This window comes from Dendrobates tinctorius, unplaced genomic scaffold, assembly GCF_039654945.1.
Source record: "Dendrobates tinctorius isolate UK_male_01 unplaced genomic scaffold, ASM3965494v1 ptg000203l, whole genome shotgun sequence".
Taxonomy (NCBI): Eukaryota; Metazoa; Chordata; class Amphibia; order Anura; family Dendrobatidae; genus Dendrobates; species Dendrobates tinctorius.
The window spans coordinates 23,314,179-23,339,361 of record NW_027361870.1 but is presented as its reverse complement, the minus strand read 5'-3'; the positions used below and the strand labels follow the sequence as shown (position 1 = coordinate 23,339,361).

Sequence of the window (25,183 nt, the reverse complement as noted above, 5' to 3'; positions counted from 1 at the left end):
ATGTAGTGAAACCTCCACCAGGGGGAGCTGGTGAGGGAAGAGAGGTTACACACTAAGAGCAGCAACCCTGAGCAACAGCACAGGTGCCACAGGTAACGAGAGAGAATAGTCAGACGAACCGAGTCAGAAACTAGCAGGAGCAGACGTACCAGAAGAAGCAGCAATACACGTAGTCAAAATACCAAAGCCGAGAGTCAGAAAGCCAGAACATGAGCACGGGGTCCAAAACGTGAGACGAAATACGTGGTCGGGGTACAAGCCAGGGAGTCAGATGCCAGAGAGGGAACGTAACAGCAGAGACGAATACCAAGAGACAGGGTCAGAAATCAGTCCGGGTCATACACGTGAATATCAGTCAAAGGCAGGATGATCACCAGGGTACAAGGGTCAGCGGCTCTAAACTGCAAGCTTGAGCTATCACTAACACTGGTCAGCAGGCTGTGAGGGATTGAAATAGCCCAGCTAGCTCCAGAACGAGGCTGAGGAGATTAACCCCCGCATGACCAGTCCGGAGTGAAGACAGCAGAAGATAAACTCCGGACTGGACCATGACAGTGCCTGACACTATAATGGCCCCATGTAGTGCCTGACGCTATAATGGCCCCACGTAGTGCTCCACGGTATAATGGGCCCCATATAGTGCCCCACTGTACAATGGCCTCATCTAATGCTCCACAGTATAATGGTTTAATATACACTCACTGGCCACTTTATTAGGTACACCTGTCCAACTGTGTGTTAAGACTTAATTTCTAATCAGCCAATCACATGGCGGCAACTCAGTGCATTTAGGCATGTAGACATGGTCAAGACAATCTCCTGCAGTTCAAACCGACCATCAGTATGGGGAAGAAAGGTGATTTGAGTGCCTTTGAACGTGGCATGATTGTTGGTGCCAGAAGGGCTGGTCTGAGAATTTCAGAAACTGCTGATCTACTGGGATTTTCACGCACAACCATCTCTAGGGTTTACAGAGAATGGTCCGAAAAAGAAAAAAAATCCAGTGAGCGGCAGTTCTGTGGCCGGAAATGCCATGTTGATGCCAGAGGTCAGAGGAGAATGGGCAGACTGGTTCGAGCTGATAGAAAGGCAACAGTGACTCAAATTGCCACCCGTTACAACCAAGGTAGGCCGAAGAGCATCTCTGAACGCACAGTGCGTCGAACTTTGAGGCAGATGGGCTACAGCAGCAGAAGACCACACTGGGTACCACTCCTCTCAGCTAAGAACAGGAAACTGAGGCTACAATTTGCACAAGCTCATCGAAATTGGACAGTAGAAGATTGGAAAAACGTTGCCTGGTCTGATGAGTCTCGATTTCTGCTGCGACATTCGGATGGTAGGGTCAGAATTTGGCGTAAACAACATGAAAGCATGGATCCATCCTGCCTTGTATCAACGGTTCAGGCTGGTGGTGGTGGTGTCATGGTGTGGGGAATTTTTTCTGGGCACTCTTTGGGCCCCTTGGTACCAATTGAGCATCGTTGCAACGCCACAGCCTACCTGAGTATTGTTGCTGACCATGTCCATCCCTTTATGACCACAATGTACCCAACATCTGATGGCTACTTTCAGCAGGATAATGCGCCATGTCATAAAGCTCGAATCATCTCAGATTGGTTTCTTGAACATGACAATGAGTTTACTGTACTCAAATGGCCTCCTCAGTCACCAGATCTCAATCCAATAGAGCATCTTTGGGATGTGGTGGAACGGGAGATTCGCATCAGGGATGTGCAGCCGACAAATCTGCGCCAACTGTGTGATGCCATCATGTCAATATGGTCCAAAATCTCTGAGGAATGCTTCCAGCACCTTGTTGAATCTCTGCCACGAAGAATTGAGGCAGTTCTGAAGGCAAAAGGGGGTCCAACCCCTTACTAGCATGGTGTACCTAATAAAGTGGCCAGTGAGTGTAGTTCCCCACAGTATAATGTACCCAACCGTATAATGGCCCCATATTGAACCGCATAGTAAAATGGCTTATATAATGCCCCACAGTATAATGGCCCCATATAGTATCCCACACTATAATGTGCCTCATATAGTGCTCACAGTATAATGTGCCCCATATAGTGCCCCATAGTATAATGGCTCCACATAGTGCTCAAGCGTATAATAGGCCTGATATAGTGCCCCACACTATTATGGTCCCATATAGTATGGTCCCACATTGTAATGGTTCCATGTAGTACCCCACAATGTAATGGCTTCACATAGTGTTTTACAGTATAATGGCCTCATAGTGCCCCAACGCTATAATGTGCCCCATATAGTGCATCCCGGTATATGCCCCCCCATCCTGGTGTCTGTCCCGCATATATTCAATGCACAGAAAACAACGCTTGTAGTCACCTTCCCTCCTCTCCCATGCAGCGCTGCCTCCTATTATTTCTGTTCAGAGCACAGCAGCGTGATGATTTCCCTGCTGTGTTCTGACAGGTTGAGCTGTGATTGCAAACTGTACAGTAATACTGATGACAGGCTGCGATCACCACTCTCTGCTGATGCTCATCCCTGACCTCCTTTCCCTGACCTCCTCTCCCAGCAGGTCCTGTCATCGCACGCACAGAGCAATGTGCATGATGACAGGGAGAAAGTGCAGCCCTCAGCTTACACTACCGGCTACACAAAGATGGCCACCATCTCCTCCCACACCTGTGACCTGGAAAGCCCAGGGAATGTGCCCAGGTCACAGCTAAGGCAGCCACAATACAAGAGATGTGGTCGGACAGCGACCGCAGTCTCTTATGCTTAGGAGCTGCCATATTTGAGGTGTGAAAGTGTCATGCTCCAATACTTACACCCCCCAAATGCAGATGGCAGCTCCCAGTGGCTGAAGTAAAAATTAATAAAACAACTATTAAAGTGGTACGTTTAATTTTATATTAAAAATAATTGATTTTATAATCTATAATTATTGATGCAAAATTAAAAATTGTGGTGCCTTCCCTTCAAGAAACTGTTTTCATTGCATTGCTGGGCCTAAACTAGACATGGTGTGAAGATGCGAAAATTTACTTTTATGTGGCAACGAATGTAAAATAATCTGTCAGGGTTTTTGTTCAACAATTTCTTTAGAAGAGCAAAACATAAGGATTGACATGTTGGATTTGTAAGTGGGGTAGTCCCCATATAAATTCATATCATTAGTGATTCTTTTTATTTTATATATAATTAATATATTTTTATTAACCCTTTCCTGACACCTGGTGGGAACTAGAGATCCCGTAAGTTGCCATATATGTATGGTGCTGGGATGGTGATGATTTGCCATTCACAGCTTGTCTGCCGTATGTTACTGCTAAAGACAAGATCAGAGATGAGTCTAATATACCGACGGAATTTTATGGCAGCTGGGAGCCTAATAAATGCTTCTAGATGTGCCACGTTAGTACCCCCGTTTCCTATTTTTCATTACATTTTTTTTTCCCAATATCAGCAAAAAAAGAAACGGAATATAAACATGCCAAATATTAGGCCCCATATATCACGATAAAAAGGCAAAAATTGTATAAATATCCGAATGAGATATTTTATAACGCCATTAAGACCGCAAGTAGGATAAAACCCGCAATTTTTCCCATTTAGGAATGGAATAAAATGGCTGTCATGAACTGGTTAAAAAAAATTGCCTAAATGGAGAACATTTCCCCCAGTGCTTTAACATCCTGTATTTCATCTTTTTACTTCCCTGCACTGATGGCAAAACGTACATCGATGTGACTGCTGCAGCCAGTCACTGGCCTCATGCTGTACATCACCACTGAGGCTAGTGATTGGCTGCAGTGGTTACATGTATGTATGTATGTATGGCATGCCATTGTTGATGAGGAGTATTGGTACTGGAGCGACTGAACAGGTGAGTAATGTGTTTTTTTTTTTTTTCTTTTTAAACTTATCGCAATTACTGCCATTTTTAAAAATCTTGGACATCTCCTTTCATCTTATACCTTATTTTTTCACCTTTCACCTCACTATTTATTTTCTTCGCCTTAGAATTGAAAAATGTAAGTATCTTTACACAGTATAATTCTGCAATTTTTTTTTCAGGTCAGTCTTGTATTCCTGCCAGGCCTCGATTAACCCAGACAACACTGGACAAGTACAGTCCATACAAAGGTTGGAAGCTTTACTTCTCTGAAGGTACGGTGTTCAGCCTGGGAAGATGAAGAGATGGATTACACCACTCATACCATCTAGATCGCAATTTATTTCCGGTGCATCAATCATTCTCTGTCTGTGATTTTCTGGGTTTCATCAAATAACCTTCACAGCTGAGCATTTTTCATCTAGTGCAGATGATTACTGGGTGTCGGGAGTCAGGGCAGTAGCTCCCTTTCCCCTTGTATCATGACCAACCGCTACTTATCTTAATATGGAAAAAAAAAAAAAAAAAATTCCAGCATCCAGATCAGTAATTAGATTAAAAAATTTTTTATTCCTTTATTCCAAAATTTAAAAAAATCATAAGATTCTTCATCATGATGAGAGACGCATCAGGACGTGTAGTTGGACGCGTTTCGGACAAAAAACCAGTCCTTATTCTAAGACAACACATAATACATCTGAACACATGCTTTTAAAGGGAAAAGGAAGTCAAGGAACAATCAAGACTAAACATAGCCAGCTGATTAATGGGAGGTAGTAAGTCAAAATCACACTTACAAAACACTCAAAATCTCACTCCTAATATTCATACCCGTTGGAACTCTGCTTTGTAACAATAACATCCATTTTGCCTCTCGGCGTAATAATAAATCATTTAAATTTCCACCTACCCTTTTTGTCTGCACCTTCTCTATGGCATTAACCTTAAGTTGCTGAGATCTCCTTTATGTATATGCAAAAAATGTCGAGAAGCAGCAGACAAACTGCGTGTAGTAGTGTGACCTACGTCATAAACGTGCTCGGAAATACGACGTCTCAAGGTGCGTGAAGTATTTCCCACATACTGAATATTACAATCCACGCATGTTATGACATAGATCACACCAGTAGAACCACAGTTCAAAAAAGATTTTATTTTAAATTCCTTTCCATTAACAGAAGATACTATTTTTTCTGTGTTCCACATGAACCTACATAGCCCACAGTTTTTCTGAGCACACTTAAAAGATCCACAAGTGGGTAACCAATTAGTTATACTTGCTGAACTGTCTGAAAAATATTTATTAGCATGTCTATTGACACTAGTATGATCACTTGGAGATACCTTATTAGCAATAGTTTTATTCCTCCTTGAAACAAATCTAATCCCATCCTTCAGTATATTCTTTAATGTATCATCAACATACAAAATAGGGAGGAATTTTTTAATAATATGAACAATCCTGTAGTAGTCAGTACTAAAATTAGTTGAAAAAACAATAGGTGACCGACCCTCTACAGAATTTGGTGTTTTTCTGCTTTCCTTCTGCAAATAATCCTCTCTACTTTTTTCATCCGTTCTATGCTTAGCTTTCTGAATGTCTACCTTAGTATAACCCCTCTTTATAAAACGTTTACCAATGATCTCACATTGTTTATCGTATAAATTAGGCGTGGTACATGTTCTTTTTGCTCTTACAAACTCCCCTGTAGGTATATTAGCTATAACATGGCGTGGATGGCAGCTAGATGCGTGTAACAGTGAATTACCTGCCGTAGGTTTTCTAAAAATATCACAATCAATCTTTCTTCCAAATTTGCCGACAAAAAAATGTCCAAAAACGAAATTGTCTTGGCATCAAATTGATATGTGAAACGTATATTGCATGGATTATCCCACACGATTTGGCTATTTTGGCTCTTACTATTTATTTACAGAAATACAGTCATTTTTCACAAGATTTACAGATTTATTTGATTGAAGTGACTTATTTTTTGTTAAAAAACAATTTTTTTTCTTTTTTGGATGATTTTTATTTACAGGTGCAAGGCTGTTCCATGGGTTCCAAGTTTTCACCGTCTCTTGCTAATATTTTTATGGCCTGGTGGGAGGAGTATATTTTTTCTGAAAAAAATCCTTTTTCTTCTGATATTTTTCTTTTTTTGAGATTCATTGATGATGTTATAATTGTGTGGGATGGTGATGTATTTAATATTGAGAATTTCATGTTCTATATTAATAATAATCCATGCAATATACGTTTCACATATCAATTTGATGCCAAGACAATTTCGTTTTTGGACATTTTTTTGTCGGCAAATTTGGAAGAAAGAAAGATTGATTGTGATATTTTTAGAAAACCTACGGCAGGTAATTCACTGTTACACGCATCTAGCTGCCATCCACGTCATGTTATAGCTAATATACCTACAGGGGAGTTTGTAAGAGCAAAAAGAACATGTACCACGCCTAATTTATACGATAAACAATGTGAGATCATTGGTAAACGTTTTATAAAGAGGGGTTATACTAAGGTAGACATTCAGAAAGCTAAGCATAGAACGGATGAAAAAAGTAGAGAGGATTATTTGCAGAAGGAAAGCAGAAAAACACCAAATTCTGTAGAGGGTCGGTCACATATTGTTTTTTCAACTAATTTTAGTACTGACTACTACAGGATTGTTCATATTATTAAAAAATTCCTCCCTATTTTGTATGTTGATGATACATTAAAGAATATACTGAAGGATGGGATTAGATTTGTTTCAAGGAGGAATAAAACTATTGCTAATAAGGTATCTCCAAGTGATCATACTAGTGTCAATAGACATGCTAACACATTTTTTTCAGACAGTTCAGCAAGTATAACTAATTGGTTACCCACTTGTGGATCTTTTAAGTGTGCTCAGAAAAACTGTGGGCTATGTAGGTTCATGTGGAACACAGAAAAAATAGTATCTTCTGTTAATGGAAAGGAATTTAAAATAAAATCTTTTTTGAACTGTGGTTCTACTGGTGTGATCTATGTCATAACATGCGTGGATTGTAATATTCAGTATGTGGGAAATACTTCACGCACCTTGAGACGTCGTATTTCCGAGCACGTTTATGACGTAGGTCACACTACTACACGCAGTTTGTCTGCTGCTTCTCGACATTTTTTGCATATACATAAAGGAGATCTCAGCAACTTTAGGGTTAATGCCATAGAGAAGGTGCAGACAAAAAGGGTAGGTGGAAATTTAAATGATTTATTATTACGCCGAGAGGCAAAATGGATGTGATTGTTACAAAGCAGAGTTCCAACGGGTATGAATATTAGGAGTGAGATTTTGAGTGTTTTGTAAGTGTGATTTTGACTTACTACCTCCCATTAATCAGCTGGCTATGTTTAGTCTTGATTGTTCCTTGACTTCCTTTTCCCTTTAAAAGCATGTGTTCAGATGTATTACGTGTTGTCTTAGAATAAGGACTGTTTTTTTGTCCGAAACGCGTCCAACTACACGTCCTGATGCGTCTCTCATCATGATGGAGAATCTTATGATTTTTTTAAATTTTGGAATAAAGGAATAAAAAATTTTTTAATCTAATTACTGATCTGGATGCTGGAATTTTTTTTTCCATATTACGCTTTGCTGCAGAGGGATCCTGTTTCCACATTCCGTGCACCGATCGGACTTATAGCTGTCTCCTTGGGGTGAGCTGAAAAAACTTTCTTTTTTATCCGCTACTTATCTGTATCATCTCAAAAAGGGAAATGCATCCTGGCAGGAAAAGATTGTATTAAGCACATTGCTTCCCTCTGTATTATCAGCCTCGTCTTTTTATTAAGGCTGAAGTGATCTTTTACTGCTGAATACATATGAACTGATTAGGGGGGATGGTTGTGAGCATGGTCTGTGTGATGTACAAGTAATGAACGCTATGTGCACATTTTCACATTGTGCCTGTGCACCTGTTCGTTGGTCTCGTCGGAGTTTACGTCCGAAGCCCTTGCAAAACGGGATCCTGATGTGTGCGCCGATGAGGCCATACACTAAAATGGTGACAGTAGAGTGAAAATGTGCTCTGATTTTTGTAAGTGTACTCCGACAGAAGGCGGACACTCAGCATACTAGACTGCATCTGAGAGTTTGCCTTCTATAGATGTGGCCTACTGGGGGCACCTGGGGAGGGTGGTACTACTGACCCATCCTCTTTAAGGTACTTTCACATTGTGTTTGGTGGCCTGTCGGGTCATATGTCTGAATTCTCCCTCTAAACGGGATTCTGACGTATGCACCGACTGGGCCATAGACTGTAATGATACAAACAGAGCGAAAGTGCGCCCTGAGATGCATCATTTTTGGGAGTGTACGAGTACAGAAGGCGGACACTCAGATGCAGTATACTATCTCTGAGTGTCTGCTTTCTGTAGGTGTGCACTCTCGGAAATGGTACACATCAGAGCGCACGTTTGCTCTGCCATCATCATTACCGTCTGCCGTTTTGCGCTGAGGGGTGGGGGGGTGTTTCAGACGTATGCCCTGAGGGGACCAGCGAACGGGACCCTACAAGCAATGTGAAAGCACCCTTAAATCTATCGCTGCTCATAGTAGATGATCACTTAGTGTTGCACAAAATTTATTAAGAGGGATGCATCTCTAATTAAGTTTGATGCATGTTATGACTGAGGCTGGAAGATAGAACACCAATGTTAATAAATCCCCCCATTATGAGATGGTTTTGTCAATTAAACCGTATTATTGAGATAAATAAAACTACACACAATTATGAAGAATAATACGTTTATTAACAATTCCCATATGTGATGTATTCTTCCTCCATCTATGGTACCAGATGATAAATACTCGGTACATCACATACATGTGGAGGCATAACCAGTATGCGACCAGTTTCACCATTGAAATATGAGACCAATAGCAAATATCAGCTATAAAAACATAAGATCCTGTAGCTAGGAGTATGGTAACGAAAACTCCAGTGGTGAAGTGTAGAAAACTGTAGTGGATGGCTTCTATCACCCTTTGTTCATGCTGAGACACGAAGAGGGGCTGCCATCTTTCTGGTGGAAGAACATAGCTCGTAGATGTATACACGGCTGGCACGTCCATGTTATCAGTCAGTAGTAGAAAGAGAGCGAAGTATATTAGTCCAATTATGATGAAGCCAGCAAGATTCCAGGTGGCAGAAAGAGCCTGTAAACAGGATCCAAGGGTTGTCCCTGTGGGTCGCCCCACGCTTCACCCAGGGCTGTGGGGTACTCGGTACCGGGCCGGTGTAAGGGGGATGATGTGTCACAGCAGCGGTGACCCGGTCCGTGGCCCTGGGCCCCAATATCAATGGCGGTGGTGTTTGGTTGTAATGTAAAGTTCGTGACGCCACCCGTGGTATTTGGCAAGTATGATGTTAGGCCAACGCTGCATGCAGATCTGCTGGGACTGATGGTGTGGTGCAGCAGAGATGATGTAGCTCCCCACAGGTGGAGCTGTAGTCCCAGGGCAGTGTAGGTGCAATGGATGAGGACAGGCGCAGAATGGTATGGATGCTAGTACCCAGGTGTAGCGGTGCGGGAATAACTGGAGGACACCAGAGTGTGCGGTTCCAAAGCTTTACTCACTGTTTGCAGTTCACACAACTGCCTGCGTCCGTACTGTGTTCTCCAGGTCAGGGCTCCAGCCAACCTCCAGGCAGGATAGGATTCTCCCTTCCACACTCCGCCATCATGAACCTTACTGAACGACTCCTCCAATGCGCCTTTAGGGGCGATGCACTCCAGTACTTAGTTACCCTGGAATGCCTCTCTCTAGGTGTTCCTAGTCTCTACTTGTATGACAGACAGCTGTAGCCTGCTTCGGGGAACTCTAGCTCCAGAGTCCCGGCTCTCTATCCGTTTCGCTGTTGTGTCCCAAGTCTATGGTGGGAGCAAGGCGTTAGCGACTCACTTCTCCTCCGGTGTCTGTTGCCGGATATAAAGATCCAATCAACCTTGGGGACCGGGCCCCGGCCTTTGCGCTTTCTGGACTGGAAGGATTCTCTATCTTTCTCAACCAGCTTCCCACCGTCCTTCTATTTTCCTTCGTTCCGATCTGTTCTATCTCTCTCTGATGGAATCTGTAGTCTTCAGTCTACATCTCTTTCTCCTTCTCTTCCTTTCCTGAGGAGCTCGTTCCACTAAGACCAGTCTTCAGCCTCTCCTGACTGACTGCCTTCCTCCGCGTTGAGCTCCTCTCAGGCTGACCTGCTGTCAGCCTGCTCTCTCTCAGACTCTCGTCTGCTGACCTCCTGTCAGACTGACCTCTTCTGGGTCTCACCCCAGACTGACCTGAAATCCTACACTTTCCCTCTCTTTTGTATCATCACACTCCACCTGCCTCCCAGCACATCTCGTGTTACGAAGCAGGGTTCCACGAGGGGTGCTCTGCTAACCCCCAGCCTGAAGCTGTTAGGTGGCCCCACTGAACTATCCTGTGTGTTGAATGCAGGTGTGGAGCGTGGTCAGGAGTTCCCACCTTACCTGGATGGTTGGGCACTACACCTTAGGAGAAGGTGCAGTACCTCTGGCGACTGAAGCCTCAGGGGCGCCACATACCCCCCCGTTAAACACAGCACGTCCGCGGGCTGCAAGACAACAAAAGTACAATACAGGAACACACAAAGATTTTTAAATGCTTTTTAACAATACTTATCTAATCTTCCTAGTATAGGAGGCACATTTCTTAAACGTTACAAACAGGCTAGCATTTTTGATACTAATATCTTAGTATCAAAAATTTACTTTAGGTGCAATTCTCAATTCAAAGTGCTATACTCAACAGATTTTCTTTCTATCAATTGTTCTCTTTTTCTTTCTCTTTACTACTACTGCTGCTGGACGCAAGACACTGACCATCTACTCTTGGCCTGTCACCTGTCACTTTCAATTCTTCAGTCTTTATTCAATTCTCACATTCTATCTCAAAACTTTTCTAATTCTCTGTATCAAATAATCTATAAAAGACATTTACTTTTCATAAGACACAATATTATCAAATACGTTATCATAAAACATTCAAAAATTCTTGTAAGGTGCTGAACACTGCTCCCAGCCGGGATTTCTTGCAGTGTCCCTTGAGGTAGGCATCATTCTTCGAAAAGTGTCCATGCAAAAACATTATCTTCGCAAAGAGTCTTTGTATGTAAAACCAAGAAAGGGCACCTAAAGAAGTGCAAACTATTTACAATTAAAGTTTTGGATTATACAGCGTTCATGATCTCCACAGTTCCATTGTAGAAAATACTGCCAATCAAAAGCAGGCAACAAAAGTGCTACCGGAAAAACATGATAGCCAAAAGGCACAACTGGTGCAAACAAAACCCTCTTGGGTAATGAGATTTAGTAACTTTTTCTTTTTAACGGCTACCAGACTCCCAGTAGTCATTAGCAATCCGCAGGTACTCCTCCTCCCACGGTGTCAAGACAGAGATCTTTGGTTTGGGCTGTCCAACTGGAGGTGATGCAAGAGCAGCCTGGTCCCTGGAAGTAGGTACCGGAGCAGTCTGAGTTGTACCAGTGGATGGAGGGGCATTGACTGGTTTCGATGGCAGGTACCTATCGATGAACTCGGCAGGGATACGTCGTACGTTCAGGGCATACCATCCCCTGTGTCCCTCATGCCGGGTAAAGGTCACATATTCCCCAGGCTGCAGGTCTCTATCGGGATGCCCTCTCCGCAGATGGGACACCACATCCTGCCGGTTGAAGAACAGGTCACCAATGCGCTTAGGGTCTGCGATGAATCCAAAACCCTTCTCCTTATTCACATTCAGCAACTGCCCCCAACAAGCTGCATCCCGGGGGCCATGATGACCTGTACGGGCCCTCTCCTTCCGGGCCAGATCCAGGCCCAACACAGCCTTCTTCCTCTGCGCCCTCTCCCGATACTCATCTGCCAGTTTTTTCAGGGTGGCTCGGCAGTAGGCCTCATTCTGCGCCTCCCGGGACCCGCTTTCACCTACAGCACCAGCATCCCGGTCCCAGACCAGGTCCAGGACGACCTGGCCAGCCGCTGCAACTGCGGGACACCCGACATACCTGGGGCCTCCTGGCGGTGCGGCTGCTGCTCCGGTGCAGGTGGTGATGGAGCAAATGGTGGCTCCGGATCCACAGGGGTCTCTGCGGGGACCTGCGCAGCCGCGTCTGGTCCGGGCGGGAGCTCCACTTCCACTCCCAGGTTCTCCGGTAACTCCTTCGGGCAAGCGGCACTCAGCCGCACAGTCAGTGTAGATCAACGCCGCCCGAGGACAGTCCAGTGTGGCAGCGGCAGGTACCGATGGAGAAGGTACCGCTGATGTAGGCCCCGCCGGGGCGCGCTGCCGTCTCAGCTTCTCCAAGGCATCCTTCCTCAGCTGCAGACTGGCTGTTAATTCAGCAATTTCGGATTCCAGTTGCTGGCGGTTCATATGCCGGAGTTCGGGTTGGAGCCGTCAGCCATGGCGCCGGGGGCTTGCACTTCCCCGCGCTCTGCAGGCCTCCTTCCCTTACTCTCCAAAATGGCGTTCTGGCGTTCTTCTTGCTCCGCCCTTCTGCTCGCCACTGGGTTTCTCTGCCCCTCCTTCCGGGGGCGGCGTCTTCTTCCCGCGCCTCCATACCAAGCCAGTATACGAACCCCTCGGGGGGTGGGCCATGCATCTGTCACATAGTAGTTCAGGCAGGGACGGCCCAAGACTCTTCGCGGTCTTTTCGTAGGACCTTCCATCTCTTCACGCCCTTCTTCTCCGCGCCAGCGGCCATTTCTAATGTCCATTTTACAGTCTATTAAATTTGGTCTTCTGCACATTTTCAAAAGTTGTAAATCCAAGGCACACAGAACCCGATGGCATCGGGTCTCATCATCCTGTTCGTGACGCCAAAAATTGGGTCGCCCCACGCTTCACCCAGGGCTGTGGGGTACTCGGTACCGGGCCGGTGTAAGGGGGATGATGTGTCACAGCAGCGGTGACCCGGTCCGTGGCCCTGGGCCCCAATATCAATGGCGGTGGTGTTTGGTGGTAATGTAAAGTTCGTGACGCCACCCGTGGTATTTGGCAAGTATGATGTTAGGCCAACGCTGCATGCAGATCCGCTGGGACTGATGGTGTGGTGCAGCAGAGATGATGTAGCTCCCCACAGGTGGAGCTGTAGTCCCAGGGCAGTGTAGGTGCAATGGATGAGGACAGGCGCAGAATGGTATGGATGCTGGTACCCAGGTGTAGCGGTGCGGGTATAACTGGAGGACACCAGAGTGTGCGGTTCCAAAGCTTTACTCACTGTTTGCAGTTCACACAACTGCCTGCCTCCGTACTGTGTTCTCCAGGTCAGGGCTCCAGCCAACCTCCAGGCAGGATAGGATTCTCCCTTCCACACTCCGCCATCATGTACCTTACTGAACGACTCCTCCAATGCGCCTTTAGGGGCGAAGCACTCCAGTTCTTAGTTACCCTGGAATGCCTCTCTCTAGGTGTTCCTAGTCTCTACTTGTATGACAGACAGCTGTAGCCTGCTTCGGGGAACTCTAGCTCCAGAGTCCCGGCTCTCTATCCGTTTCGCTGTTGTGTCCCAAGTCTATGGTGGGAGCAAGGCGTTAGCGACTCACTACTCCTCCGGTGTCTGTTGCCAGATATAAAGATCCAATCAACCTCAGGGACCGGGCCCCGGCCTTTGCGCTTTCTGGACTGGAAGGATTCTCTATCTTTCTCAACCAGCTTCCCACCGTCCTTCTATTCTCCTTCGTTCCGATCTGTTCTATCTCTCTCTGATGGAATCTGTAGTCTTACCTTAGGAGAAGGTGCAGTACCTCTGTGGCGACTGAAGCCTCAGGGGCGCCACACCTGCAGCGAACAGGATTGTAACCCAGATTATCGGTAGGGCGTTCAGTTGCTTTTGAACCGTTTTCCTCCTCAAGACAGTGATTTGCTGCTCCATAGTGACGACAACCTGTATCATCAGCCGAGAACAGATTGTCAGATGCTGGAGAAATCTTCAGTGAAGAAATATCTTGAAATTACAGAGATGCTGAACAGCTCCAAGAACTCGTCTGACGTCTCTAATCAAGCATGGAGAAATGGTGGCACATTGCACATATTATTATGGGCAGAGTTCTATTATTATGAGCTGGCAGGGTTCTGTGATTGTATGGCAGCTAGGTTCTAGGTTCCATGATTCTAAAGCAGCAGGGTACTTGCCTCTGTGATTCTAGGGCAGCAGGGTACTAGGTTCTATGATTCTAGGGCAGCAGGATGCTAGGTTCTGTGATAAGGAGGTGGCAGGTTTCTAGATTCTATGTATCACTTATCTTAATCACTGTCTTGCCTTACCACATGTTTTTTTTTTTATTACTGCGTCCTCCCTATCAATAGTTTTATGATCAATTTTCAATATCTTGGAGAGAATAGATAACACTTAACTTATATATTAATAAATAAAATGAATAAAAAATGCGAAAATGCCTTCCTTAAATAAGGATTAGATAACTATAATACAGCCACATTGTTGGACTTATATATACTGAAAGACCTAATGCCACGCCATTTTGAGTAACATCAGGGTGGGCAGTGGACACTTGGCCTTGATTCTAAGTATGCATATGACCTCCCCTGATGACCTGAGAGGAGAAACGCGTCGGGAGGAACACATGGGTATTTAGGGCGAGTCCAGCTGAGGGAGAGCAGTCGACTGCCCTTGTAAGGGCAGGAGTTATGGAGGTCAGGGACATTATTCTGACCCAGAGGGCCTTCTAGTTAGCACTGGGCAGCCTCCCTATATGGTGTTACTAAGAGGCTGTGAACCTTATGCTCTGCATTCCCTGTGTGAACACTGCCACATGCGGATTATTTTTCTGCACTGGTGTACCACACGACCAACCCCTCATTGTAGGCTGGCTATTTCATTTGGTATTATTGCACCTGTGCCGTTGCCATTTTACTTGGGTCCGCTGCACCCTGGTGAGTGCAGATGTATTTAGGCCTGTCTGGTTTTATCTTGATTTTTTTTTTGAGGATTTTTTCCTCTTTCTGAGGTTTTCATGACCCAGAGGGCCTTGTAGTGTTAATTCTCCGGCCTTTACTCTATTTTGACCTGATGAGGATTATCTCCTTTGGCGCACCTGATGATGAGGGTCTCCTTCATTGCCCTGTGAGCTACAACATTGAGAGAGATTTCCATTTTTTGTAAGATGTAACAGTATTTTAAGGTATCCATTGTGAAGTACTGATCAATGCCTCTTTTCTAGACCTCTATGTGACCACTGTCTTTTTTGGGTCTATGTAAAATTTTGTTACTATTTTTTTTGCTGTGTGAAGTATTGATCGATAGGTCTTTTTGTATATATTAGTCCACCGCTGTGGCTGTATTATAGTTATCTAATCCTTAATTAAGCAAAGTATTTTTTTCATTTTTATTAATTAATATAATAAAAGTTAAGTTTGCTCTATTCTCACCAAGTTACCACTACATTGATTTTGTGAGATTGGGAAACATTAGATCACCTTGGACCTAAGTCCTTGTTCTCTTCTGCTAATTTCAATTTTCATTATCGTCTGTAATGAACAAGGATTTCAAATGGCCTTGTGGGTTTAATTTAAAGAAGAACTCCCACTAACTTTTTTTTGTTAAATGTGTGTACATGTAATGTAGTGTGAGTGTATTAATATATTCCCAAAACATGGCCCAAAAGTAATATAGGCACTTACAAAAATGCAAAAAACCTACAAGAAATGAATGCCAATGCTGAATAGAAAAAAAACATTATTGATTTAAACAGAAAAGCAATCAACACACACAAATATTAAAAAAGAAAGACAAATGCAGAGAATGCTAAGTCGCTTAGGAGAAATCTGATGTGCTACAAAGGTGCTATGTATATACAAAGTATTTCAATACAGAAGAAAAAACAACATGCAAATATATAAAAAAATGCAGTGTAAGGATGGCCAATAATAAATACTCTAGGCAGAATGTGGTGCAAAATGAGAGAGATATATATATATATATATATATATAACCAATATCAATTAATCACACAAATTTCAATAATGAATAGTAATGTGTCAATAGGGGTTAATCGCGTCTTTGAAGAAAAAGACCAAGTGGTCATAAGAAATATAAGAGGCACAAAGACCTTCAAGTAAAGCCCCCTTTACATTTAGCGATGCACCAGCGATCCCGACCACGATACGAGCCAGTCAGGATCGCTGGTGCATCGCTAAATTGTCGCTAGTGAGCTGCCACACAGGCAGATCTCACAGCGACGCAGCAGCGGTCGTTACTTACCTTTCAGACGCGGCGATGATGACATCCTTCTGTCCGCGTCCACTCGTCGGCGCCAGCAAGAAGCAGCCGACGAGAAATGGACGTGGACGATCTCACGCGATCAGCGATATCCAGCGGGGGAGCCGGTTGGAGGTACGTATCACACATAGCGATATTGCTAGCAATATCGCTGCTGCGTCACAAAATCGGTGACGCTTTAGCGATATTGCTAGCGATATCGCTATGTGTAAAGCCCCCTTAAATCACAGCTAATCTGTCATGTAAAGTGCAATGTGAAAAGTGCAATTGCAGAGATTAGTGATGATACAAAATAAGATCTATTAATCTAATATTAAAAAAATGCGGTAATTTGGAAAGATGGACATCAAGAATAAACTGCAATGCAAAAAAAATCAATCAAGCAAGTTGTATCAAATGTACAGACACCACAAGCCCAGATGGTCTGTAAGGGATATAAGAGTCACAAAGTCCTGCAGATAAATCACAGCTATTTGGTCATATAAAGTGCAATGTGAAAGCTAGAAAAGTGCAATGTAGAGATTAATAACTGTACGTGATCAGATATATTTATCTAATATAGCAAATTCATTTTCGAGAATATGCAACATGAATAAAGTGCAATGTAGAAATCCATCAAGCAAAATATATCAGATGTACCGACACAGCATCAAGTAGTAAAGCAGGTTAACATGAATATCAGGGCATGCTGAGACCTGAATGACGATAACAAAGACTCCAGCGCACGTTTCACGCTTCTTCCAGGGGGATTATATTAATATACTCACCTGCTGCTGCACTCTCCAGTGTCCAGCACCTTTTCTTCTCTGCTTCTGAGTTACGTCAGCGCTATTGCAACTATCCGACTTGTCCTATGGGCTATGCATGAATGTCGCTGTTACAATGAAAGCCTATGGGGCCTTATTCTGATACTCTATAGGGCTTCATTGTAAAAGAAACAACCAGGTCGCACAGAGCGCAGCAGAGCCCGGGGAGTCTGCAGAGCGATGACGTTACGGAGAAGCGGAGCGACTGGATAGAGCAGTGGTAGGTGACTATATTTATACACTCAAGCTACATTATATGCATGTATACACACACATTTAATTAAAATGAGTTAGTGGCAGGGCTTCTTACTATTTGCAGAATTTCTATTGATGCTCACTAATAAAACAGAAAAGAATCAAAGTTCAGACGTCATGGAATATTGCTGTTGAGCTAGAAGAGCACTACAAGTGACAGCAAGTCAGCATGTACCAGTATACAAAATGGAAACCCATGTGTGTGCACCTCTCTGGTCACCAAAAAATGACTTCACTACAAAAAGGAAACAAATACATCAAACTTGCACAGGTCGGAATTCAATTAATTTAAAGAGGATCTGTCAACAGATTTCACAATACAAACTGTATATATTATTAAATACGTCTCTTAGATCTGATGAGGCTGGTGTACTTGCTTTGAAAAACCATGTCAGAATGGCTGTATAATCCTGATATTAAGATGAGCATTTTATTAGTTCAGCTATAGAGTGAGAGCGCTCATGAGCCCAAGTGTATTCAATCTCCACACACCGGGGCCTGACGGACAGCTGAAGCTTGTACTGAGCATTGTGAGATGTCAGCAGCAGGGTGGAGGATCACTGAGGAGCTGTCAATCAGTCTAGGTGGGCAGAGATTCTTGTAAAGCATTACATATCTATACTAGCATAGGTGTACTTAGTTTTTCTCGTGACTTTTTCACATCTAAAGTATATTAAAGTGCTTCTTACTAAATTAGAGTATCGTCAAAGACTTGGTTTGTTTCGGTTCTTCAATACAAAAAGTGAAACTCATATTTTATGTATAGTCATTACAGAGTGATCTACACTGCTCAAAAAAATAAAGGGAACGCTTAACCCTCCGTCAGGCGCAATATAGATTCTCCTCAGTTCATGCGCAATGTGCCTGACAAGCACAGGTCAGAAAACCACCTATAGTAGCTACATATTTCAATTTCAGGACTATAGAAGTAGTCAGTGACCTTCATAGGAATGTATTAAAAGAGATTACACCAAATCAGATGCAAAAAAAAACATTTATTAACCATAAACTTATTAAAACTAAAAGTACCACTTTTCGGTAGTACCGCCAAATAGGCTCCAGTTATCTTTACTTAACTATTGCTTAAATATAAAATTATGGAAAAAAATTTAAAGGATATTGCACTTAGATGTTACTTAATTATTTTCTACTCATCTTCAGTGGTTTCAATTGCAGCAGAAGCAGCACAGGTACACTTAGAAAAGCAAGGCTGGCAGACGAAAGTTGCATGGGAAAGGCAGATTGATTCTTTACATATTTTGCAGTCATATTTAGAAAGCCTTCTGAAACCAGATACAAATGAGCAGGTAGTACAACTGCGTCTTTTAGAAGGTGGTAGAGTCGGTGTTTGTTCTGGAACGTCCTTGGGACGATATCTCTTCAACCGGTGTTGCAGGGCAAGGGGCATTCCAACCGTCTTTGTACTTCTTAGGCTTAGCTCTCCACTCACCAGTTCATTAGCCAATTGTTTTAGGTACATTCTTCTGCGCATTTGTTTAAGTTCATTACCGAGGTAAATTACTTGTGAGTTGATGCCACCCACATTCAGCATTGTAAAGAAGATTACCATCGGCCAGCGTTTGGTATTTCGACTTACATTGAAATTGCCACACATTTGGTCAGCAGTGTCAACGCCGCTTTTGGTCAAATTATAAAAAGTTATGATTTCTGGTTTCCTTAGCTCCCCAGACTCTGGATCAATGGTGTAATCATTATGTAATGAAGAGACCAAAATCACATTTTTCCTCTCGCGGGATGTAAGAAACTAAAATCTTTCCATTACTGAACCCAAACATAGTGCTATACTGTTGTTTGCCTTTTGTATATAGAAAATCTGGCGGCAACTGCCTTTTGTTTTTTCTAACAGTTCCCACATATGACAGCTTTTTCGTTTTTAAAAAATCAATCAGATCAAAGTCAGTAAACCAGTTGTCAGCAGTGATATTTCGACCAGATCCAAACATTGGCTCAGCAATTCTCTTTACCACATCACTAGGCTTGTTGCTCACACTGAAAGGACCTGGTGGCTGTCTTCCACAATAAACTTCCATGTTCATAGTGTACATCATCCTTGCATCAACCATGGCAAAAATTTTAATTCCATATTTGTTTGGCTTTGATGGTATATATTGCCGAAAACCACATCTTCCACGGAAACCTGGAAGCATCTCATCAATAGTGAGGTTTTGCCCCGGGCAATAGCTTTTTTGACAATTCATAATAAATTGTTGAAATATGTCCCGAATTGGTGCAAGCCGGTCATAACCTTTTCGTTCTGTCCGGGTACTTCGATCATCGAAACGGAGGCAACGGATCAGGACTTTGAATCGTTTCAGATTCATCACAAGGCTGAATTTTTCGATGCCATCACCGTCTGTCCCCCACAGCTCCTCCAAACTTTGCCTATTTGCTCTGAAAGCACCAGCTAGGTATAACAAGCCAATAAATGCCTTGAGTTCAATCACATCAGTGTTTTTGATGTCCCTCTCTCTGGAGAATTGCTCTTTGATTGTGTCAATATACTGGTTAGTGAACCGAACAATAGTTTCCAACATGCTATCTGTAATTAGATTACTCCAACATTCCACTGCAGTTTTAGCTTTTCTAGCACTTCCAATAACTCCAGGAAGGTGTGTAATAATATTGTGGGATTCTCTGCGCTGTTTGTTCTTGGGTGCCTTTTTGTTCCACTTTGTATTTTTATCTTTGCCCAAATAATAAGCTAGATCTGTGTCTGTTTCCTCTGTATCAGTGTCATCACCATCCTGCTCTGTTCCAGAATCAGTGTTACATTCTGCTACCTCATCTTCAGATGAAATGTCACTAGATTCCTCTAAATCCTCAGTTACTGCTGGTTCTTCCTCATCATCTTCTAACAAAAAAATCTTCATTTCTTCTAAATGAAGGGGTTTAGATGAATCATACTGTTTTCTGGCCATTGCAGCAGAAAATCTGAAGCAAGAGAGAAAGAGTATGTGTTAGGGCGCAATGTGCCTTAGAAGCCACCCTCCTTTTGTCTAAGAAAACAGTACTTATGTACACTAACTTAGCATTAATCCTTCATAAAACAAGCTAAATACACAATCGTGATGAATAAAAAAAGAAAATACTAACCTTTCAATTTGTGTTGAAATCAGGCGCAATGTGCCTGAGAAGCCAAAGTGTTGATATCTGCTCACTAGAAGGTCTGCTGAGTCACTGTGATATCAGGTTTCACAGAGCCTGTAGAGTCAGGAGATAACTAGGAGGGGTGGGGTTTTCTGATAAGTGGGCAAGGAGAGAGAAGTGAAACTAATTACTGTGTGCCTGTCAGATCTATTGCGCCTGACGGAGGGTTAAACAACAGAATAAAACTCCAAGTAAATCAAACTTCTGTGAAATCAAACTGTCCACTTAGGAAGCAACACTGATTGATAATTTCACATGCTGTTGTGCAAAAGGAATAGACAACAGATGGAAGATATTGGCAATTATCAAGACACCATCAATAAAGGAGTGGTTCTGCAGGTGGGGACCCCAGACGACATCAGTACCAATGCTTTCTGGCTGATGTTTTGATCACTTTTGAATGTTGGTTGTGCTTTCACACTCGTGGTAGCATGAGACTGACTCTACAACCCACACAAGTGGCTCAGGTAGTGCAGCTCATCCAGTATGGCACATCAATGCTAGCTGTGGCAAGAAGGTTTTCTGTGTCTGTCAGCGTAGTGTCCAGAGGCTAGAGGCGCTACCAGGAGACAGGCCAGTACACCAGGAGACGTGGAGGGGGCCGTAGGAGGGCAACAACCCAGCAGCAGGACCGCTACCTCTGCCTTTGTGCAAGGAGGAACAGGAGGAGCACTGCCAAAGTCCTACAAAATTACCTCCAGCAGGCCACAAATGTGCATGTATCTGCACAAATGGTTAGAAACCGACTCCATGAGGATGGTCTGAGGGCTCCACGTCCACAGATGGGTGTTGTGCTTTGATCATAAAACACAGTGGACCTACACCAGCAGATGACATGGCTCCGCAAACCATCACTGATTGTTGAAACTGCACACTAGACCTCCAGCAGCTTGGATTGTGTGCCTGTCCACTTTTCCTCCAGACCCAGGGACATTGATTTCCAAATGAAATGCAAAAATATTTTAATCTGAAAACAACACCTTGGACTACTGAGCAACAGTCCAGTTCTTTTTCTCCTTGGCCCAGGTAAGACGCTCCTAGCATTGTCTATTGGTCATGAGTGGTCTGACACAAGGAATGCGACACTTGTAGCCCATGTCCTGGATACGTCTCTGTGTGGTGGCTCTTGAAGCATTGACTCCAGCAGCAGTACACTGCTTGTGAATTTCCCCCCAAATTTTTGAATGGCCATTTCTTAACAATCCTGTCAAGGCTGCGGTTATCCTAGTTGCTTGTGCACCTTTTTCTATCACACTTTTTCCTTCCACTCAACTTTCCACTAATATACTTGGATACAGCACTCTATGAACAGCCAGCTTCTTTAGCAATGACCTTTTTGCGGCTTACCCTCCTTGTGGAGTGTGTCAATGACTGCCTTCTTGACATCCGTCAAGTCAGCAGTCTTCCCCATGATTGTGGAGCCTACAGAAACAGACTAAAGGACCTTCTTAAATGCTTAGATTGCCTTTACAGGTCTTTTGTTATTTTGTTCTAATTTACTGAGATAATGACTTTTGGGTCTTCATTGGATGTAAGCCATAATCGTCAACATTGACGGAAATAGACACTTGAAATAGATCACTCTGTTTGTAATGACTCTATATAATAGAGAAGTTTCACTTTTTGTATTGAAGAACTGAAATAAATTAACTTTTTGATGATATTCTAATTTTGTGAGAATCACTTGTGTGTGGTGTGTGTGTGTGTGTGTGTATATATATATATATATATATATATATATATATATATATATATATATATACACAACTCTGGCAAAAATTAAGAGACCACCACATCAAGTCCCTGTCATGGGCAGCCCAGTTTCCAGACCTGAACCCCATTGAAAACCTCTGGACTGTACTCAAGAGGATGATGGATAGTGCCAAGCCATCAAGCAAAGAAGAACTGCTTAAATTTTTGCGCCAGAAGCAGTGTGAAAGACTGGTGGAAAGCATGCCAAGACGCTTGAAAGCTATGATTAAAAATCATGGTTATTCCACAAAATATTGATTCTCCTATGCCTCATTGGGGGACACAGAGACAGTGGGTGTTATGCTGCTGGCCACTATGAGGACACTAAGTAAACCAGAAAAAAAGTTAGCTCCTCCCCTGCAGTATACACCCTCTCGCTGGCTGAGATTTCTCCAGTTATTGCTTAGTGTCTATAGGAGGCACTTGGGTCTGGTTTCAGACCCCCACCGTTTTTATTTTATCTTTGAATTTTTTTTTTTCCATCTTTCGCGGCAATTTGGGTCACTAAGGCAATGACCGCTTGGGCAGAAGTCTCGATCACTTCCTCCAGGGCACCAATCTTCCTACGGAGGCAACCACTGTCACCAGGCATATAATTCACGCAGCGGACTTTGTAGTAGACGCTTCTTTTGATGCCGCCAATTGCGCGGCTCAAACTGCCGCTAATGCGATCTCCATTACAAGAGCCCTATGGCTCCACGGCTGGCGGGCGGATGCCACATCTAAAAGATCGTTGACTTCTCTCCCCTTTTCAAACGGGTCGTCTTTTTGGAGAGAAACTGGACCAGCTCATTTCTGACACTACCGTGGGAAAAAGTAAATCCCTTCCTCAACAAATGACTGTTCGGCCGTTTCGCAACCATCATTTTTGATCTTTTCGCAACAATTCCGGTTGGTCCTCCTCTACCTTCTCTTCCGGATCAGATCGGTCCTCGCGCGGAGACGGAGGCTCCGAGGTCTCATACAGACCTAACCGCTCTTGGAAACCTAGGGCTTCTGGATCTAGGGGAGCCAGATCTCATAGATCTACCCAATGACTTGTTGCAGTATCCGGCTGACACCGACAAAGTTGGCAGTCGCCTACTTTTCTTCAGCCACACTTGGCTCGCGGTCGTCCACAACAAGTGGGTCAGGGAGCTGGTGTCCTCCGGATACAAGATAGAATTTTCTTCTCCCCCTCCAACTCGGTTTTTCCTTTCCTCTCCCCCCCAAGAAAAAGACGAGCCTTCCTTCGGGCTGTTCAGGCTCTGCTAAGGGACGGAGTCATCATATTCCGGTCCCTCATCACGAGAGGTCAGGGGATTTTATTCAAACCTTTTTGTGGTTCCAAAAAGGAATGGGATGATGCGACCCATACTGGATCTCAAACTGTTAAATCAGTTTGTCAAGGTACGGCGATTCCGAATGGAATCTCTCTGATCAGTTGTCGCTTCCATGGAAAAAGGAGAGTTCCTAGCATCCATCGACATCAAGGACGCTTGCCTTCACATTCCGATCTGTCCGTCCCACCAGCAGTTCCTTCGTTTTGCAATTCACGAGGAACACTTCCAGTTCATTGCCTTGCCCTTCGGACTCGCCACCGCCCCCAGGGTCTTTACCGAGGTCATGGCGGCTGTCATGGCCATTCTCCACTCTCGAGGAGTGGTGGTGTTACCGTATCTGGACGACCTGCTCATCATGGGTCCGTTCCCTCCAGCCTGCGAGGAATCCGTGGATATAACAGTAAATACACTTTTTCGCCTGGGGTGGAAGATAAACTTTGAAAAGTCTTTCCCAAGACCGGCTCAGCAGATTTCCTTTTTAGGAATGATCTTGGACACTTCCTGCGGGTTGGTCATTCTCCCTCCAGAAAAGACCAAAGGCTTACAACAGGCAGCGCGGACTCTTTCCCGCCCGGTTTCTCACTCCATTCATTTCAGCATGAGAGTTCTCGGAAAGATGGTGGCAGTGATGGAAGCAGTTCCATTTGCACAGTTCCACCTCCGTCCCTTACAACATGCGTTGCTGTTAGCTTTGGACAAGAAACCGTTCTCTCTGGACCGTCGGATCCTTCTGTCCCTGCGGGCCAGGCAAGCCCTCAGGTGGTGGACACTGAGGTACTCTCTGAATCAAGGGAGGTCTTTTCTCCCAGTAAGATGGTTGGTAGTAACCACCGACGCAAGTCTTCTCGACTGGGGTGTGGTCTTTCGTCACCACACGACACAGGGTCGTTGGTCAACCCGAGAGTCACGTCTCCCCATCAACATTTTGGAGATACGAGCGATCAGATTAGCTCTACGGAGTTTCCACCATCTCCTCGCAGGTCACCCCATCAGGATCCAATCTGACAACGCCACAGCTGTAGCGTATATCAGCCGCCAGGGAGGTACCCAGAGCAGGATGGCCATGCACGAAGTGACTCACATCCTCCATTGGGCCGAGACCAACCATTCGCCCATCTCAGTAATCCACATCCCGGGTGTAGAAAATTGGGCGGCAGATTTTCTCAGTCGCCAAGGCATTGCCTCGGGAGAGTGGTCTCTTCATCCGGAAGTCTTTCAGCAGATTTGTCATCGTTCGGGGACTCCGGATGTGGATGTCATCGCCTCAAGACTAAACTACAATGTTCCTTGGTTCATTGCCCAATCGCGTGATGCATGCGCCATCGGAGCGGACGCCCTAGTTCTGCCATGGCACCAGTCCCGGCTCCCGTACATCTTTGCCCCTCTTCCCTTCTGAGGGTCCTCAAGATCAGAGCGGAGGGAGTACCAGTGATCCTAGTCACGCCAGATTGGCCGCACCGAGCATGGTATGCAGAACTAATACAACTAGTTGCCGACTTCCCCTGGCGACTTCCAGATCGCATGGAGCTACTCTCGCAGGGCCCGATTTACCACCAGAACTCCGGGGCCCTGTCTTTGACGGCGTGGCCGTTGATTCCTGGATTTTAGCACAGACTGGGTTCCCTCACGACGTGATTTCCACCATGATTTCCACCATGATTAGTGCTAGGAAGCCTGTGTCCATGCGCATCTATCACCGCAC

The 25,183-nt window shown here is 44.2% G+C and overlaps 1 protein-coding gene across 2 annotated transcripts in view; it reads left to right on the top strand.

Moving 5' to 3' along the window:
- The window catches only part of MCM8 (minichromosome maintenance 8 homologous recombination repair factor), a 105,509-nt gene that overhangs the window by 21,865 nt on the left and 58,461 nt on the right, over positions 1-25,183 (top strand). For both annotated transcript variants that reach the window (XM_073553876.1, XM_073553877.1), the window contains exon 3: positions 4,054-4,146. In XM_073553876.1, the coding sequence (XP_073409977.1) occupies positions 4,054-4,146 (93 nt within the window). The remainder of the gene's footprint in view (positions 1-4,053; positions 4,147-25,183) is intronic.